General features: G+C 37.0%; 1 protein-coding gene across 1 annotated transcript in view; it reads right to left on the bottom strand.

Annotated features, from left to right (window-relative positions):
• Positions 1-19,446, bottom strand: part of tatdn1 (TatD DNase domain containing 1) — a 47,291-nt gene that overhangs the window by 6,549 nt on the left and 21,296 nt on the right. The window contains exons 8-10 of the mRNA XM_052023269.1: positions 10,258-10,298; positions 8,221-8,297; positions 1,793-1,863 (exon numbers count right to left, since the gene is read on the bottom strand). Of these exons, the coding sequence (XP_051879229.1) occupies positions 1,793-1,863; positions 8,221-8,297; positions 10,258-10,298 (189 nt within the window). The remainder of the gene's footprint in view (positions 1-1,792; positions 1,864-8,220; positions 8,298-10,257; positions 10,299-19,446) is intronic.

Here is a 19,446-nt window from a genome sequence, read left to right as displayed (position 1 = left end):
AATCAGAAAATCCGACTGGGTAATTCCTGTTACAAATCTTGATTTCCCACTATAGTAAATGGGAAGTGTCATTGAAAGGGAACTGGGACTTCTCATTTTGGGCACTTCTGGGACCAGGTGTCTCATCCCTGCAGCACTTGGGAGATTCTGATGCAAGGTTTTGACTCAACGTTGACAATTCTTCCCCCCCACCCTCCTTCCCCCACAGATGCTGCTCGACCCATTGAGTTCCTCCAACATTCTAAAACCATATGCACTGGAAATTTCTAGGCAATAGTTTGTTTCAAATGACAAGCTGTGAGGGATGAAAGAAAAAGGAGCCACTTACTCTCCACTCCTGCCCTCGTCGTGGTTAAAATTGGCTGATTATACTGATTGTGGGGGGAAGTGTTCTTGGAAATCCCTCAGAAATTCAGGGAACTGCATTGTGTGTGGCGCAGTCTTCAGAAGAGCAGGATAATGCCTCCAATGGATTAATAAATTTACTTGAAAAGCTGAGACAGTAAACCTAACAAGTTTCCAGGCTGTATTCCCACTTATTCCAGATTATCCAATCTCAGTAACAATCATGACAGGGAGATGCAAACATCTTCGCCAGCACTCGACTGTGAGGACATAGCTGATGCAGAGTAATTGCTGGCTCCTGTTCACATTAGTTATTCAGCAGCTGCTGCTGGGTGTGCAGCAATGAATCATGGGAGAGAACAGGACAATAATGCAGCTGCCAATGAGTAGCATGCTGATTTTCACTGATGGGCTTCTGAATTACCGGGAGAGTGAACGGCACAGAATTTTACCCACAATCAAAAATCAATACATATTGGAGACCGAGAGAAACACCTCACCTTAATCCGATGCTCTCTGGTTTTATACATTTCTGTTGTGGGGAAAAGTTTCTCTCTATCTGTACCCCTCAGATTTGTATACCTCTCAGGACCCCTCATTGTCTCTTCTGTTCCAAGGAAAACAATCTCAGTCTATCCAGTTTCTCCTCATAACCAAAATGTTCCATCCCAGGCAATATCCTGGTCCATATCCTCTACATCTTTCCAGTACGATCATGTGCTTCCTTTGGTGTAGCAACCAAAAGTACACAATACACGAATATTTTATAAAATTTTACAATGACTTCAATGCTCTTAAATTCTATGCCCCAGCTAATGAAGAATCCTGTAATTCATCTTTACCTTATCAACCTGTGTTTCCACCTTTAGGGATCTATGGACTTGAACATCAAGGCTCCCCAAGGCCCTACTATTCATGGTGTATCCCATCCTCAGTAGACCTCCCAAAATGCAACACCTCACATTTATGGGGCTAAATTTCATCTGCCATTGTCCAATTTACCAGCTGATCATTATATTTCCATAATGACTATCCTTCTCACAATCAACAATACCAAGTTTTGATTCATCTGCAAAGTTATTAAGCATACCTCCCATATTAATATCCAAATCATTAATATACATCTTGAATTAAGACTTCAGGTTTCCAAAGCAGCACTGGTTTGCTTTTGTATTGTTGTTTAGTATCAGTCACTTTTTCCAGAAATTCTTATCTTGAAGATCTGCCCTTACCTCCAACAGGATTAGTTTGTCTCTTAATTTGTTCTCATTCATCACTTTGTATTTCTCTTCTCACCTTTGATCAAGTATCTACCAAAACTTATTTTCACAACCTCTTCCTCAGTCCTGTAGAAAGATTATCAACCTAAAACACAAATCTGTTTCTATCTCTATGAGCTTTTCTGTTGCTTACAGCACTTCTTGTTCTTATTTGAAATATAACTTACCAGTTTCTATCATCAGTCTTTCACTTGGAATGGATTTCATGGCTTCAAGATTGGATTCCGTTTTTAAAGAGCTGAAAAAAATGAAGTTGGTACTTAACCAAAAAAAGGTGTACTTAATATAAAAAATATAAAATTAGAAATATTCTTGATTTTAAATTAGGATGTTTCAAATTATTCAATTCTCACTGCTATTATACAGACAGGGCAAACTTGAACTTGTCTCTGGCTGGTAGATCTGTAGAAAATCGTAATCTATCGCCTTGTAAGTCAGCTAGTCTCTGACTTCCAAGCAGATGCATTAATCAGATGAGCCATAGGTCAGTTGTCAACACATCTGACCACTTGCTCCACCTCTGGACTCATTATTGAGTCCAACAACGGAGTACTGCATGTTCAGTTGAGGGTCTAGATAAAATCTACTCTTTTAATACACTGATTGGATTTTTCCATAATTCATCACCCATCTGTTTACAATAAATAAATGACAACTCTAGCAGCAAAATAAGTTACATCAAGGGAGCAAATTAACAATGACAACAAAAAAAAATCAAGGATTCTGTCTTTAAAGATATGTTTAATTGACATAGCATTGGATCTTTGGTTTTTTGTTTCCTTCACAGTTCTAAGTATCTTCAACCTGAAACATCAACTCCATTTCTTTCCACAGATGCGGCCCAACTTAGTGTTTCCAGCATTTTCTGTTTTTATTTCAGATTTCCAACATGTGCACAATTTTGATATACATTATACCTAGTATGGTTTTATTAAACTGGTGCCGATTGCATTTACTCACTTTGACTGAGAGGATCTTGTTTAAAAGACCAGAAACTAGAACATTTATAAGCCTATAAAAATACACTAAGATGGTACTGCCATGCATTTGACCCCACCTTGTGCAAGAGCAAATGCCTGTTCAATCACGAATATTGTTGTTTCCCCCTTCCTGCATTTAGACTCTAGTTTCATGCGTAGAGATCCTGTTAGCCAACATAATCAAGGACCCCTCCCATCCCAGTCATTCTCTCTTCTTCCCCCTGCCATCAGACGTAAGATACAAAAACTTGAGAATACGTATCACCAGGCTGAAGGACAGCTTCTATCCCACTGCTGTAAGACAGTGATCTTAAATGATAAAGACAAACTCGATCTCTCAATCTACTTTGTCATGGCCTTGCTCTTTTTGACTACCTGCAGTGCACTTTCTCTGTGAATGTAACACTATATTCTGCGATTGTTTTATTTCCCCCCTTTTGTACTACCTCACTATATGGAATGATCTGTCTGGATGGCATGCAAACAGAAGTTTTCCCACTGTATCTTGGTGCATGTGACAACAATAAACTAATTATTCTTGAAATCACAAGCTCTAATATCACACCTCCAACTCTTAAAGGGGAGTTGACCATCAAATCCAATCACTGCTGGAAGTTTTTAAACAGCACTTCATGCACAGCTGAGAATATTGGCAGCACATGACTATGCACGTGGAGTAGGTAGAGCTCAGATGTAGATGCTGCTTGACCTGCTGAGTTCCTCCTTCATTGCTCCTTGACTTTCTTGTTGAGTTCAATAACCATAAGAAGGTCCTGTATAATCAAGGTGCTCAGGAGACCTTCCAACCAAGATGAGCAGTAACAGGAGAAAATGTCTGGAAATTAAATGCCAGGACTGAAGTTCCAGACTTCTTCTCAAGGATGAGGAATTTAATGATTTCACTGTCTGGTCAAGGTTAGTAGAGATGGCCACAAATCTCATCTGCCTTTACAAGCAGTATTACACTCACAATTAATGCTGGTCCAATACTCACAGAGATCTCACACCATCCAACCTGCAACTGTTCAAACACAGCAGGCATTTCACTCACATATTGTAAAACACTCAAACTCTTTCCTCTCTTAATGTTAAGGGGCCAGCTCCAACAAAGATAACCAATAAGCACATGGAACTCCTTCAAAGTGAGAATGGTGCATGAGCTGCACTCCAAACCAGCAGTGTCAAGTATCCAGCTGATGGCACTATGCTTGTAAAGAGTGCCAACGAAAAACCACAGTGATAGCTCAGGTTTGGTCTCTAATCCAGACGGCATCTTGGTAAGTCTCTTCTGTTCCTTCTCCATAGCCTCCATATCCTTCCTATAATGGGGTGACCAGAACTGAATGCAATACTCCAGATGTGGCCTAACCAGAGTTTTATAAAGCTGCAACACAACTTCCTGACTTTACAGATGAACTCTTGAAGTTAATAGATCTTTGTTGCCGTTGCCTTTGAAATCCTTAGGCCCCAGATACACTAATGCTCAGATCAATGGAGGTAGGACTGTGGCTCCCAGAAGACTTAGGAGGGGAGCAGCAGGCCCTCTTAACACAGGCCGCCTTCTCCCTTCCTCCTCCTCCTTCTGTCTCCTCTGGCATGTTGTTGCAGCTTTCGGGCCCCCTCTGCACCTGGTCATGCTGAAAACCCAACAGGGCAATCACTAAAGTACCCACTTTACAGTGATTAAAGAGTCACATACGAGGTCAGCACACATCACAATTCCACAAAGACTTCCCACTGCTGATCTCTGGCTAGTTCCTTGGTGTGTTGATTTGCAAAAGACTCCTCAACAAACCTGCAGGTGGCTGATGATTCAGAAAAATAGTGCAGTTAGAGGGCATGTTTAAGATTTGCTCTCCTGTCCTTAGTCCACAATGCATGTTAACAATATATCATGATTCATTTTCGTGTATGCTCTCTAAATATTCTCCACAGATGGTTGATAGAAAAAATGCCTGAACTATTATTCCCGGTATAAGCTATTTGTGCTGTTCATCTTTTACCGATGAATTTGGAATACAAACCAAATGTACAGTGCTTAAAAACCATGCACATTGCATTGGACTTCTAGGTCCAGGTATTTTAACTACACAAGGAATGGTTTCTGATTACAGGAATCCACTCAGGACCTTGGTCTACACGCTGTCAACTGTGTAATGTAGAATCATCTGTGTGATTATTTTGGTATTAAAAATGTTGCTAAATTGTGTACCTTCTTCACTAAAAATTATGTATTAAAGTTGCAATTATTTAATGACTTTGAAACATCTCAATCCCCAAAATTAAATGTGTCAAAATCAAGTTTTCACAACTACTGACATCACCAACCACTAGAATAAAAATAGAGTCTCAAACCCATCAGTTAGGAAGATCAGGTGGAAAGATTCCCTTCAACTCTGAAACATTGTCAAAGTTGTACAAAGTAAGGGTTGAGAAGATCTTCTATTTGATCTTCAGGATTAGAGGGAAAACCGGAAATAAATGGATGAGTGAACTCAGAAAATTGTTCAAAAACTGTTTACTTAAAATCTTCAGAATCTAAGATGAACCATTTGAAGCAAATACTTCACCTTCATCTATAGTCCCAATGCTCACTGACCTTGTTTCTGATAATACCTCAAATTAAAAAAATTTCATTCTTGCTTTCAAATCACCTCCATAATCTTGCTCCTCCCCATAACTGTTAAATTCTCCAGCCCTTCATCAGTCAAAAGGTATCTGCCCTCCCCCATTTCTGGCATTGTGTATCCTCTACTGCAGTTATACCTTCAGTTTGTAAAACCCAGAATTCTGGATTCCTTATTATACCCCTGTGCTTCTCCACCTTTATTCTCCATAAAACAGTTATCTTTGACTGATGTTTTAAACTCCAGTACTAACATCTCCTGTATGCCAAATTGTGTTTGATAATACTCTTGAAGTGTCTTGGAACATTTCATTTTCCCCAAAGCTGTCACAAATGCTTATGGTTTTTCAGAAAAATACAATGTTATAAAACAAGGTGGAATTATACCACCATCTTGTGGACATGATCTACAACTACAATGGCACCAGGACTAAAGACCAAATATAATTGATTACATAGGCCGTATAAATACTGTGCATTAACATAAAATACATTTTTAAAAATTATGACAATGAGCTGTCATTGCAGTATGGAATATCATCAAGATGCACGAGAGTAACAGACCACAACTCTTGACTAAATTTCCCAAATGCATGACATCTATCATCTAGAAGGGCAGCAACCATTAAAACACCTTTACCTGCAACAAGCATCCAAACCCATCCATCTCTCCCAAATCATACAATATTTGCCTTGGAAACAAGTAATCATTCCCTAATTCATTGCCACCGCATCAAAATCCTGCAACTCTCTGGAATGCAGTGTTTTAAAGCAACAGCTCATCTTCACTTTCTCAAGCTAAATCAGGGATGAGCCTCACTGTCTATGCCCTCATCCATAGTGAATTAAAATAACTCCTAATCTGCCATACAAGGGTTATTTTCTATACATTGTTATGAATTTAATGCAGTACTTTATAACCTGACACTGCACTTGAGGGTTTATAGGTGGCCCTCATAGTTGGAGATTGCCATAGCAGAAGATTTTGGAAGAGAATTAGGAATTTACGGAAGCAGATGAGAAGGCAACAAGTGCCTGAAGGCTGAAGTGGGAGAGAAGTGCTTGAAGGCTGAAGGAGGAGAGAACTGCTAAATCAGGTCCGGGTGCAGAGGAAAGACAATGGGTCAGTAAGTGATGAAAGGATTTTAAAAGCAAAACTTGGAATAGGGCTTAGGAATCCATCTATTATGAACTACATCAAATTGTACAGACTTTGTATGCCTCAAGCGTAACCTACATTACAATTCTGTTTGAACAGGCAAAAGCTACAGATGCTGAAAATCTGAAATACTCAGCAGGTCAAACAGCATCTGGGGAGAGAGAAACAGAGCTAATGTTTCAGATCAATGATTTTATGTGAGAATTTTTCTACTGCTGAAAAAGAAAATTAAGAATGAAGTCTTTTTCATTCCTTCTCTATGCCATCACAATGGACCTAATCCACAGTGAAATTACCCCAATGGATCAAGGACTGGACACAAGTCCCCTTTTATCTTCGATGGATTTGGGAACTCTTCTACACTTGTACAACAATACAAATACTATACTCGTTAGCATCTATTTCAATGACCCACATTTAGACCATGATTCAAGTGGTGAGTAGAGCACATGTGATCCTCTAAATACACTGGGCAGGAAAATTCTGGGAAACATTGAAAGCTCTACTAACTTGTACAGCCACAGATAAGATCATGCTTTGATACTTAATTAAAAATTATACATTGAATTTGCTTTCATATTTTTAAATGAAATCATTTCTAATAGATTCTTCAAATGAATGAATTCAGAAGTTTTTAATGTTGTCAGTTTAGACAGCTGGAAAAACCCAAGGCATGACTTAGTCAGTTATCAATGGCTAACATTTACTTTGTGCCCATCCATTCAATTGACAGCATTACATTTTGTTAGGCCCAGCTACCAGACAGGGCATTATCATTTCACATCAGGGCAGTTTTGCCATTGATGAATCTGAAAGGTCAAGTGCAAAGGTAATTATATCAGCCAAGTTCTGGCTCCGTGCCATTTGGGAAGAAGGTTGCTGAAATACTTATAGAAATTCTGAAACAGACACTTACAAGGACATCCAAAATATTGAACTTGCATCTCCCATGTTGAACTCCATCTTCCAATGTTTTACCCAATTGATCTACTTTCCTCTATTCACTGTCACCCATCCTAGCTATACACTTGGTGATACAGTTCCCTACCTTTTAATTATATATACTGGTAAAAAGCTGCTATTTCAGTAAATGTTGTTCAATAACACTGCTTGTCATTTCTCAGAGAAAGAATCCATTACCCTTAGTTCTTGTCTCTTTCTGACCCAAACAATTACCTCAGTTACAACTGTGTTCAGTTGCCTCAAAAGTATTTCTGTCAGTCTTCTCCAAAACCACTGCTTACGACACCAACCACCATCTCCCATCGACCTTTCAACTAGACTAGCTTTTAAAAAATTAACTTTCCCCATTCCACTAATGAATAAGCAGATTAGTAGAGTGTATTTCTACCACTAAACATTAATGTCTCCAGTGGCACATTCCACTGGCTCTTCCAATTGTTACGAAGGTGGCTACAAAGTCCGCTGGGTCAAATGTCATTTCAATAAAAATGTTCTCGCAAGAACCTCTTAGAATTTGGTTTACAATTTAAGTTGCTGTGTTTTTTAACATATGATTTTAGATATAGTGGGGGTAATTAGAGATTATTTTTAAGTTAAAGGTCTAGTTATGATAAATAGCTACAGTCACATTGTAGTAACTGAGTAAAGATAGTAATGCTTTGCTTGGTAAAACACACAAGAGTCAAAAACTCTGAATTATAGGAGTATTAAATCAGGCCACTAAACAATGTTAATATTGAAAACAAAGGAATGATGAGTAAAACTGATTAAAATATAAGGTCATAAAACCTCAGACCTAAGCTATTAACAAGGTGAGAAATATATGCAAATATTTACAAATACACAGTAACTACAATTCAGATTTACCAGCCATTGATTCCAATATAGAGGCCCATTTCTACAAGGGCAGCTGCTTCTTCTTTCGTGCCATCAAATGAGTGAACCTAAAATAAATTAACAAGTCACTTCTAAAAATGCACTAACTTTATATTTGCTGGCTTTATCAAGTGATAAATTATTTTAAGTAGGATAGATAACATGCACTTCTGTGAATGTGTTGCTCTGAATCCTCCTTTACAAATTCAGCTAGCACACCAAGACCACATTACCTGAAGCACAAAAATCAAATTTTGACTAGATTGCACAGGTTATCAACAAGACATCTGTGAATGCTTAAAATAAGAAAACAAGGAAGAAATTACAGTCGAAGTTATAAAAAAGGACAATAAAAGATTAACACTTCTGGAGGTCAAGCTCTTGTAGGATGTCTAGAGTAAATAGCAGGGATCTTAGGAGCATTGGGTGCAATTCCATAGCTCCCCAAAAGTGGTAACACAGATTGATAGGGTGGCGATAAAGGAATTTGATATGCTTGTCTTCATTGGCAAGGGGATTGAGCATAAGAGTTGGGACACCATCTTGCAGCTGTACAAAACACTGGTTAAACTGCAGTTGGGAGCATTTTGTACAGTTCTGGTTGCCACACTACAGGAAGGATGTGGTAACAAAGAGAGAGAGTGGAGAAGAGATTGACCAGGATGTTGCCTGAAATGGAGGGTTGTGGTTATAAGAAGCAGTTGGATAGACTGGTTTATTCTCACTGGAACATCGGAGGCTGAGGGGTGACATTTTTGAGATTATAAAATGAGGGGTGTAGACTGGGATAGTCAGTTACTGGAGTCTAAAACTGGAGGGCACAGTTTTAAGGTGAAAGGGGCAAAATTTAAAGGAGATCTGAGGGGTATATTTTTCCCCCACACAGAGGGTGGTGAATATCTGGAACGAGCCACCAGAGGAGGTGGTGGAGGCAAATACAATTACGTTAAAAGGCATTTCGACAGGTACTTGGATAGGAAAGTTTACAGGGATACAGGCATAATTTGGGTAAATGGAATTAAAGCAGACAGGCGTCAAAGTCAACATAAAAAGGTGGTCCGAAAGGGAACATATCTGTGCTGCATGTTTCTATGATTCTAATACAGAATTAAATACACAAAATTTAAATACTTTGAGGCGAGATGCATTGTTGCTATTAAATTCACTAGCCCACAGTTTTCTATCTATTAAAATGAATAGCAATCAAAATTATGGACTGGGAGAAGCAGAAAACAGGCAGGATCAGTCTCTATCAAATATCCTTCAGGGAAGAAAATTTGCCATCCTTACTCAGTCCGGTGTGTGTGTGTGTGTGGGGGTGTGTGTGTGTGTGTGTGTGGGGGTGTGTGTGTGTGTGTGTGTGTGTGTGTGTGTGTACACGCACGTGATGCCATGTCCACTAATGTGGTTGACTCAAATGCCCTCTGAAATTATGTAGCAAGGCACTTGGTTCTGTGAAAGGAAATTAGGGATTGACAAACAATGTCAGACTTGCCAGCTCTGTTCACATCCCACAAATAAGAACAAATGCAGCAACAGTGACAGTAGCACAAAAGCATTTTGGGACATCCTCAGAAAATAATTGGGCACTTTATAAATGCATGTTTTGAATCAAATTTTTTTCAATACTTAACTCAGTTTAACTGAAAAACATTCAATTTAAGAATAATCACCAGCTCTATATTTTAGTGAATACATTTTCCATTTGTGCAGTGATCTGCCAGAGTGGATCTCTTGTTATGAGTTCACCCAATTTTTATTGTGTTGATTTTTATAATAGTCAAATGATCATGAAGATCATATGACCAAATCAACAAAAAATTTACTTCATGTTGCTAGTTTTTGATATGCATATTTATCACTTAAGTGAATCTAATATTTCCTCCTACTTATTAAATTAGTAAAATTCTGTGCTGATCTGGTGATATTCCAAGCTATTTTGCATAATAGAAGTCATGTGAGATTTTAATTCCAGGTGGATATGGTGGAAAACTTCCTGGTTCTCATAAGCATCATGATTAGACTTACCACTCCTCCAACACATCTATCCAGATTTCTCTTCACTATATCTACAAATGAAACAGAGGAAATTGTTAAGCATTTTATTACAGATCATGTCTAATGTACTTTTACATTTTCATGAATGTGTAGGAAAAAAATACAAAAACTAAGATAAAGACCTTAATTAGAGGTTTCATCCTTAAATTTGGCCAGGCATTCAAAGGGAGCTGAGACACTCCCAGTAACAATGTAAATAAATGCAAACCAACATTATGTGGCTGCCACAAAATCCACACAGACAGACACACAACACTGACAGATGAGCACAATACAATAACCTGCCAGTTCTCATAGTTCAGCTAGGTCAATAAAGTTTAATAGCAGCTAAATAACAGATTAGCAAGAAAATTGATGGTACATAATGGAGAAAGAGCATATATAATGGAGAAACACCATTTTCCTTGAGACTTTTCACAATATTTCCATGAAAATACTCAGTTATTTAGCTGCCTGCCAGAGCTGATTAGTTTCTCAAAGCCAGATGCCTACAGGATTCCAGTGATCCCTATATCCCTAACATTTTGCCTACTTTAAAGAAATCCTATACTTCTTCCTCTGGATATTTGAAACAGAAATTTCCTCAAGCACCACCTATCTAGTACAGCATTATTAAAGTAACCTTGACACTGAAGTAACTCAGACTCTTTTGGTGGCGCTAGATGGAGGTCATATCTTGGCTCTGCTCCACTCACCTTTTAATTTCTTGTACACCACCCTTTAATAAGACTTCTATAACACTTTTACAAGACTGAATTTGATTTTTAATTGCCGGAAATGAACACCAAAGCTAAAGCTGCAACTGATGGTAAGGGTTATGGAGACCCTCTACTTACTTCGGAAGCTATTTCTAAACTGGATAAAAAGCTTGACCAGAGATTTGCTACTTTGGAAACGTTGTTGAAGGACATTGAAGACAAGCAAAATATACTCATACAGGAGAATGCTCGACAACAGCAATTAATTGCTCAACTGGATGAAGTTAGCAAAGAGAGGGATCGCAGACCGAGCTTACTGGAAAAGGATTTGACTGCCACCATCCAGAGGCTGGAACAGCAAAGACAGAGGATTACTGATTTAGAAAAATCGCAGTTGGAGAAATAATTTGAGGCTCGTTGGTTTTCCCGAAGGCGCTGAAGCTGGTAATCCTACTGAATTCTTTTCTAAACTTCTGATGGATGTGTTTGGCTCTGAAGTTTTTTCTGTATGTCCCATACTTGATCGTGCTCATCGAGTGCTAAGACCAAAACCTCCAGCAGTGCAAAAACCACGGCCAGTAATATTGAGATTTCACTATGTGAGTACCAAAGAGCATTTGATTCGAATTGCTCGTCATCGAGGAATGATCCAATATAAAGATTGGAAGTTTCGTCTGGTTGAAGATTACAGCCCATAAGTTATGAGAGAGAGACTGCATTATAAACTGATTATGTCACATCTCCATCAAGAGAACTATCAACCTGCATTAGTGTTTCCTGCACGTTTGAGGATTGTACTCCCAGACAAATCATGCCAATGGCCCCGAAGAATTCCTTCAACAATAACTCTTGGCTTCAGATGGTTAAGAAACGTGCTATTCTTTGATTTTTATATCTATTTGGTTAATTAGGTAATAATTAACTTACAAACTTGAGAGCTTTTTAAGTTTGGAGATATTTTTCTTGCCTTCTGTTAACACTTCCGTGCTTGGTTTTGGAACATGGGCACTTATCATATCTTTGCTTAACATTTCTTTTTTTCCTTTTTATTATTTTACTTTAATTTTTTTAATGGCTTGTTTTGGTAATAATTAAGAATCTGATTGAGTGACTGATCGCTTTATTTTCCTTTTGAAATAATAGTAAGATTGTATTCTTTAAATGTCAATTGTCGGTATTTTTGTTTCTGTAGAACTCTGTTAGCAGTCTGTTTACATTTCAAAATTTGTGTTTTGGATACTTGTTATCTTATGTTTTGGCTAATGGTGGTGTTTGGCATTCCTTTTAATTTGGACATCTGCCACCAAAAGAGCTGGGGTTAAATTACATAGTGGCTAGCATTCTGGCTGTTGGCCAGTTTTCAGGCTTTTCTGGGTGGGAGGTGAGGCTGTTTTTAGGTTAGTTGATTTTTTCCTCTGGACTGGTAAACTACAATTATGCCTGAATTGTTGCCATATCCGGTTCCTCTCTAAACTTTTTTTTTCCCCCTTCCTGTTTAGGAGTCTCCTCTGCAATAAGGTTAACCCTTTACATACCATATGTTTTTAGTCTGTTAAAATGGATGATGATTAATTTTGTTTCATGGAATACAAACGGTTTAAATAATCCAATTAAGCACAAGAAGATCTTTAAAGTTTTTCATAGACTGAACGCACAGATTACTTTTGCACAGGAGACACATATTAGGAGAAAGGATAATCAGCACTTTTTTAGATTTTGGAGGGGTCAATAGTTTCATTCTAACTCACAAGCAAAGGTGAAAGGAGTCTCTATTTTTATAGACTCCTCAATTTCATTTGTTCATCATGAAACAATTTCAGACCCGAATGGTAGATTTTTATTAATTACTGGCTTTTAACAATAAAAAAGTGGTTATGGTTAATGTTTATGCTCCTAATGTTGATTATCCCGAGTTTTTTAAACATTTATTTGCGTCTTTTCCTATTTTAAACGAGTATACGTTGATTATGGGTGGAGATTTCAATTGCTGTTTAAACCCTTTGATGGATAGATCTGCGTCAAATCACATACTTCCAAACATATCTGCTGTCTTTATTAATTCCTTCTTAATTGATTCCAGAATTTTAGAAGTTTGGAAATTTTTACACCCATATGATAAAGAATTTTCATTCTTTTCTCATGTTTAATCACAACTACTCTAGGGTTGATTACTTTTTTATTGACTCGCGATTAGCTCCATCTGTTATTAACTGTAAGTATGATGCAATTGCCATTTCTGATCATGCGCCATTGAAACCAACAATTAAATTAGCAGACGTACCCTCTGGTGTCAGACAATGGTGACCCAATTCTTCTCTATTGCAGGATTTAGACTTTGTTCAGTTTATTAAAGAACAGATTTCCTTTTTCTTTTCAACTAATTCTACAGAAGAAATTTCCAGTGGGATATTATGGGATACCTTTAAAGCTTATATCCGGGGTCAAATTATTTCATACCCTGCTGGATTTAAAAAACGAACTAATAATGAAATACGTATATTGGCTGATAAGATCAAAGAAATCGATAAAAAATACTCTGATGCTCCTAATTTGGAGCTTTATAAAAAGAGAACTGAACTTCAATTACGACATAGTTTATTATTAACATCTCCAATTGAAAATCAATTACTCAAAACTAGGAGTCAGTTTTATATCCATGGTGATGAATCCGGTAAATTGTTGGCCAACCAACTGAAAGCTGCTTCAACTAAACCTCATATTATTAAAGTTCATAAATGAGATGGTAATTACACGCTGGACCATGATCAAATGAATAAATCTTTTCAAGAATTTTATTCTTCTTTATATCAGTCAGAATTTCCTGACAACCCTACATTAATTCATAAATTTTTAAGGAATTTGAAGACTCCAAAATTATCACTTAATGAATGTTCAATATTAGATGCACACATTTCGGAGGAAGAAATAAAGAAAGCAATTTTTTCAATGAATCAGGTATAACACCTGGCCTGGATGGGTATACAGTTGAATTTTTTAAATCCTTTTCTGATCTTCTCTCTCCCTGGTTAGGTAAAATTTTTAAAGATGCCCTACTAGTAGGTAAATTACCACAATCTTTTTATGAAGCAACTGTCTCTTTAACTTTGAAAAAGGATAAAGATCCTACTGAATGTGCATCTTACAGACCTATTTCTTTATTGAATGTGGATTCCAAAATTTTCTCCAAAATATTGGCTTCTAGACTAGAAAAGGCACTCCCACAAATTATTTCTGAGGACCAGACAGGATTTATTAGGAATCGTTATTTGCATTTTAATATTAGGAGGTTAATGAATATCGTATATACCGCTTCATCTACAATCCCAGAATGTGTTATCTCGCTAGATGCCGTGAAGGCGTTTGATAGAGTTGAATGGGAATATTTATTTAACACACTTGAGAAATGCAATTTTAGTCCAAATTTTTTTATCCGTGATTAAATTGATTTATCATACACCTATGGCTCCAATACTTACTAATAATCAGAGATCCCTCTTTTTTAGGCTTTTTCGAGGCATTAGGAAGGGTTGCCCTTTGAGTCCTTTATTATTTGACATTGCCTTGGAACCCTTGGCAATTGCCCTTCGGGACTCTTCTAACATATTTGGTATTACTCGTGGAAAGGGGATCCATACAATATCACTATATGCAGATGACCTGTTACTCTCTCTCTAACCTGGAGAAATCTATCCCTGAAGCGTTATCATTGCTTGCTCAGTTTAGTGTTTTCTCTGGTTATAGATTAAATCTTGATAAGAGTGAACTTTTCCTATTAAACATGTAAGTCCCAATTTATAGGCAATTACCATTTAGATTAGTGACTGATTATTTTACGTATCTGGGTGTTAAAATTACCAAGAAGCATAAGGACTTATTCAAAGCTAATTTTTTACCTTTAATTGATCATGTTAAACAATTGTTTACTAAATGGTCCCCATCGTCTCTAACATTGATTGGTTGAATTAACGCGGTTAAGATGAATATTTTACCAAAATTTTTGTATTTATTTCAGGCGGTTCCAACTTTCATTTCGAAATCCTTTTTTGATTCTATTGATTCTAAAATTCTTTCATATATATATGGCAGAATAAAAATCCAAGGTTAAGTAAGAAATATTTACAAAATTAAAAAAGGATGGTGGTATGGCTTTGCCTAACTTTAGATTTTATTATTGGGCAATTAATATTAGATACTTAGTTTTCCGGGCACAAGATTCAGATGTAATTCAATGTCCTCGACGGGTGTATCTTGAGTATGAATCAGTGCAAGGATTTTCATTAGCTTCTATTTTAAGAGCCTCACTCCTTTTTGCACTTACTAAATTGAGTAAACAAATGATTAACCCAATAGTCAAACATACAATATGAATATGGTTTCAGTTTCGTAAATGTCTTGGATTGAATAAACTCATTTTATCAAGTCCTATCCAATCTAATTTTTTCTTTCAACCATCTAGAATTGACTTGGCTTTTTCTTTATGGAAAATGAAAGGAATAACATGTTTTCGTGATTTATTCATTGATAACTGTTTCATGTGTTTTGAACAGTTGTCTAATAAATACAATTTGCCTAGATCACATTTTTTTCGATATTTACAGATTAGAAACTTTTTAAAAGTCACTTTACCTTCTTTTCCAATACTATATAAAACTGAAATTACGGGAAAAATCTTAGGTTTTAATCCTTATCAGAAGGGCTTGATAGCAATAATTTATGATCTGATTATGAAAATACGTCTGGAGACACTTGATAAAATTAAGAATGAATGGGAAGGAGAACTCCAGATACTCTTACCTAAAGAGACAGTTTAAGGTGGTCCACAGGATCCATATGTCAAAGGACAAGTTAGCCTGTTTTTATCACCATATAAACCCTAAATGTGACAGACATAATTCGGAGGTGGCTTCCCTGACACATATGTTTTGGTCCTGTCCTCTTCTGGAAAAAGATTGAAAAGACATTTTTAATATTATTTCAACTGTATTGAATATTGATTTACAACCCCATCCTATTACTGCAATTTTTGGGTTACCAATGATGGATTCTGGCCACTTATCCACTTCTGCTTGTCGTATGATTGCTTCTGTTACATTAATGGCCAAGAGATCCATTCTATTCAAATGGAAGGACCCTATACCCCCTACTACATTTCAATAGTTTTCTCAAACTATAACATGTTTAAACTTAGAAAAAATTAGGAGTGGTACTGTTGATCCTTCGCTTAAATTTGAGGAAGTTTGGAATCCATTTATTCAATATTTCCATACAATATGAACAGACCTTTTTTGAATCCCCTTCAATAACCTTTGAATATAGAGGAGCGGAGCTGACGACATAAGAATGTTTTTTTTAAATCGAAGAAATATCAGTCCAGTTTTTTTTCTTTGAAGTTTTTGGTTTGCTTTTGTTTAATATTATATATTTTTTTGATTTGGGGGTTTTCTCTTCATATAATTAAATTTCTTTTCAATTATATTTTTTTCTCATCATGTATACTTAGCAAGAGTGCAGGAGGTCTAGATTATATATATTACTCCTGTCATTATTCTTATCCTGATCTCTTTGTATCATATGTATAATTATTATTATGTACATCAATTTGAATTAATTTGAAATTCAATAATAAGACTGAAGAAAGAAAGACACTGAAATAACTGTTCTATTTTCCCTGTAAACATTACAAAAAATACACTAAATTAATCTCCTATGAATATAAATTGCCACATTGAATACACTCAGATGAACTTTAATGCAAATATTATGTCATCAACACACTAAAATGTTGGTCAACCTAGAACTATGTTACAAAGCAAGACCGAAACAGTGACTTCTGTTTCAATTTCCTAATGCACTAATGCTAATGATCTGACCAATAAAATCCCAGTCAGCATCTGCAGTGAAAGAAATGCAGTTAATATTTCAGGATATTAGAACTTGTTAACTGTTTCCCTCTTCATTGAAGCCATTTGATCTGCTGAGCCTTTCCAGCATTCCCTTTTTATTTCAGTGTCTGCTGCATCTTCATCATTGTTTTACTTGACTGGTTCACATGAAACCTTTTGATTTCAGTTTGCTGTTGCCACTGAACAAGCTCATGAGGTGAAGTTTACTAGCTTCTACCTTTTTCTTGCAACCAATACATGCTAAATTACTTTTAATTTATTGTTTCATTAACTAGCAAATTTTCATCTTACTAATACAGAAACAAAGTCTTGAATTTTGTCAAAGCAAATATTGAGTTGACACCACACACCATTACTTATGTCCAAATCATACAGAAACAACTTCACAGTTAAACATGAAATTCCAGAAGTTGCTAGGGAGCCCTGGATGAGATAATTTTCATCATCGTTGACCACGGGTGAAGTGCCTGGAGCTAGACTGGATGGTAGTGAATGTTGTACTTTATTTAAGAACGGCTGCAAAGAAAAACCTAGGAATTTCAGACCAGTAAGCCTAACATTTGTTAGGCTTGTCAGCAAGTTACTGGAGAGAATTCTGAGGGACAAGATATATGTACATTTGGAAAGACAGGGCTTGATTAGGGTTAGTCAGCATGGCTTTGTGTGTAGGAGATCATGTCTCACAAACTTGATTGAGTTTTGTTTGATAATGTGACCAATAAAGTCAGTAAGGGCAGGGCGGTAGAATTGATCTCTATGGATTTCTGTAAGGCCTTTGATAATGTTCCACATGGTGAAATCCAGGGAGAGCTGGCTAACTGGATACACAATTGACTTACTGGTAGGAAGCGGAGGGTGATGATGGAAGGTTGTGTATCAGATTGATGGCCCATGACTAGTGGCATGCTCAGGGGTCAGTGCTGGGCCCATTGTTGTTTGTCATCTACGATTTGGATAAGAATGTACAAGACGTGGTTAGCAAGTTTGCTGATGACTCTAAAATAGGTGGGATTGTCAACAGTGAAGAAGGTTATCAAAAGTTACAGAGGAATCTTGATCAGTTAAGTGGGCAGAGGAATGGCAAATGGAGTTTAATTCAGACAAGTGCAAGGTGTTGCATTTTGGAAAGTCAAATCAAGATAGAACTTTCACAGTGAATGGTAGGTCCCTGGGGAATGTTGTAGAATAGAGGGACCTTGGAGTTCAGGTACATGGTTCCCAGAAAGTGGAGTCAGAGGTAGACAGGGCGATGAAGACGGCTTTTGGCACACTGGCATTCATCAGTCAGGGCATTGAGTATAGAAGTTGGGAGGTTATGGTGCATTTGTGCTAGCCGCTGGTGTGGTCGCAGTTAGCATATGGTGTTCAGTTTTGGTCACCCTGCTATAGGAAAGATGTTTTAAAATGGAAGGAATGCAGAAAAGATTTACAAGGATGTTGCCAAGACTCAAGGAATTGAGTTATAGAGAGAAGTTTGACAGCTAGGACTTTTTCTTTGGAGTATAGGAGCATGAAAAGTGATTTTAAAGAGGTGTATAAAATCATGAGGGACATAGATAGGGTGAATGGATCAAGAACTAGGGGGCATAATAGGTTTAAGATGAGAGGGGAAAGATTTTATAGGAACTTGAAGAGCTTTTTTTTACAACATAGTGGTTAAGACAGGTACAATAACAACTTTAAAAAGACAGTTGCACAGGTACATGGATAGGAAAGGTTTAGAAGGTTATGGCCCAAACACTGGCAAATGGGACTAGCTTGGATGGGGCATCTTGGTTGCCATGGACCAGTTGGGCCAAAGGGCCTGTTTCCATGCTGTACAACTCTGTGAATCTACGTTATCCAAGATGCACCACTCTACCTTGCGAAAAAAAATGGCAACTCACTCTGATTCACCATTCAAACAAATTGAATGGTTTGATATTCTTGTGCTTGTTTGTAAGATACAAAGCAAACACATTTCATTGGGTTGGTCTTTGCCTTTTTACATAGCTTTTTAACTGTACAATAAGTGTGACTTACTACCTGTTAAACTCACTGGAACTGGAAATTAACTACCTCATTCCTTCAGGTTTCAATTGTATTAAAAAAAACTGCTTACTCTCTTATAATCCAATTTTTCTTTCCCTTTTCCCCCCTCTTTTTAATTGGGCAATGAATTTACCATCCAGAATTATATTTCCTATTCACACCCTGCATTGTTGGGCTTTCACATCTTTCAATCTGGCTGGTTAACACAGTTTCCTGCCCTGTTTAATTAGATCCTGATAGCCTGTAGATGATTTCCCTCTTCCTCTCTCAGCAACATGGTGATTTGATGGGTCATAGCAAATTCTCAGCCATCCAAAAGATACACAGAAAAAGAACCAGAGGCAAGAATAACTAATAAAAATTCAAAAAATAAGGTATCACATCTGTGAACAAGCCAGCTCTGAATTTGTACTGCCAATGCAAAAATGGAGTAATTTGACAAAGAATAACAACTTTTGGAAGCTGTTGTATCAGTTTGGAATACAACACCAGTATCTGGAAAATTATAAACATGGCTATTTTGTGTG

Source organism: Pristis pectinata, chromosome 9 (genome assembly GCF_009764475.1).
Source record: "Pristis pectinata isolate sPriPec2 chromosome 9, sPriPec2.1.pri, whole genome shotgun sequence".
Classification (NCBI taxonomy): domain Eukaryota; kingdom Metazoa; phylum Chordata; class Chondrichthyes; order Rhinopristiformes; family Pristidae; genus Pristis; species Pristis pectinata.
The sequence above is the reverse complement of the archived record's forward strand: the minus strand, read 5'-3'. Positions and strand labels throughout refer to the sequence as shown.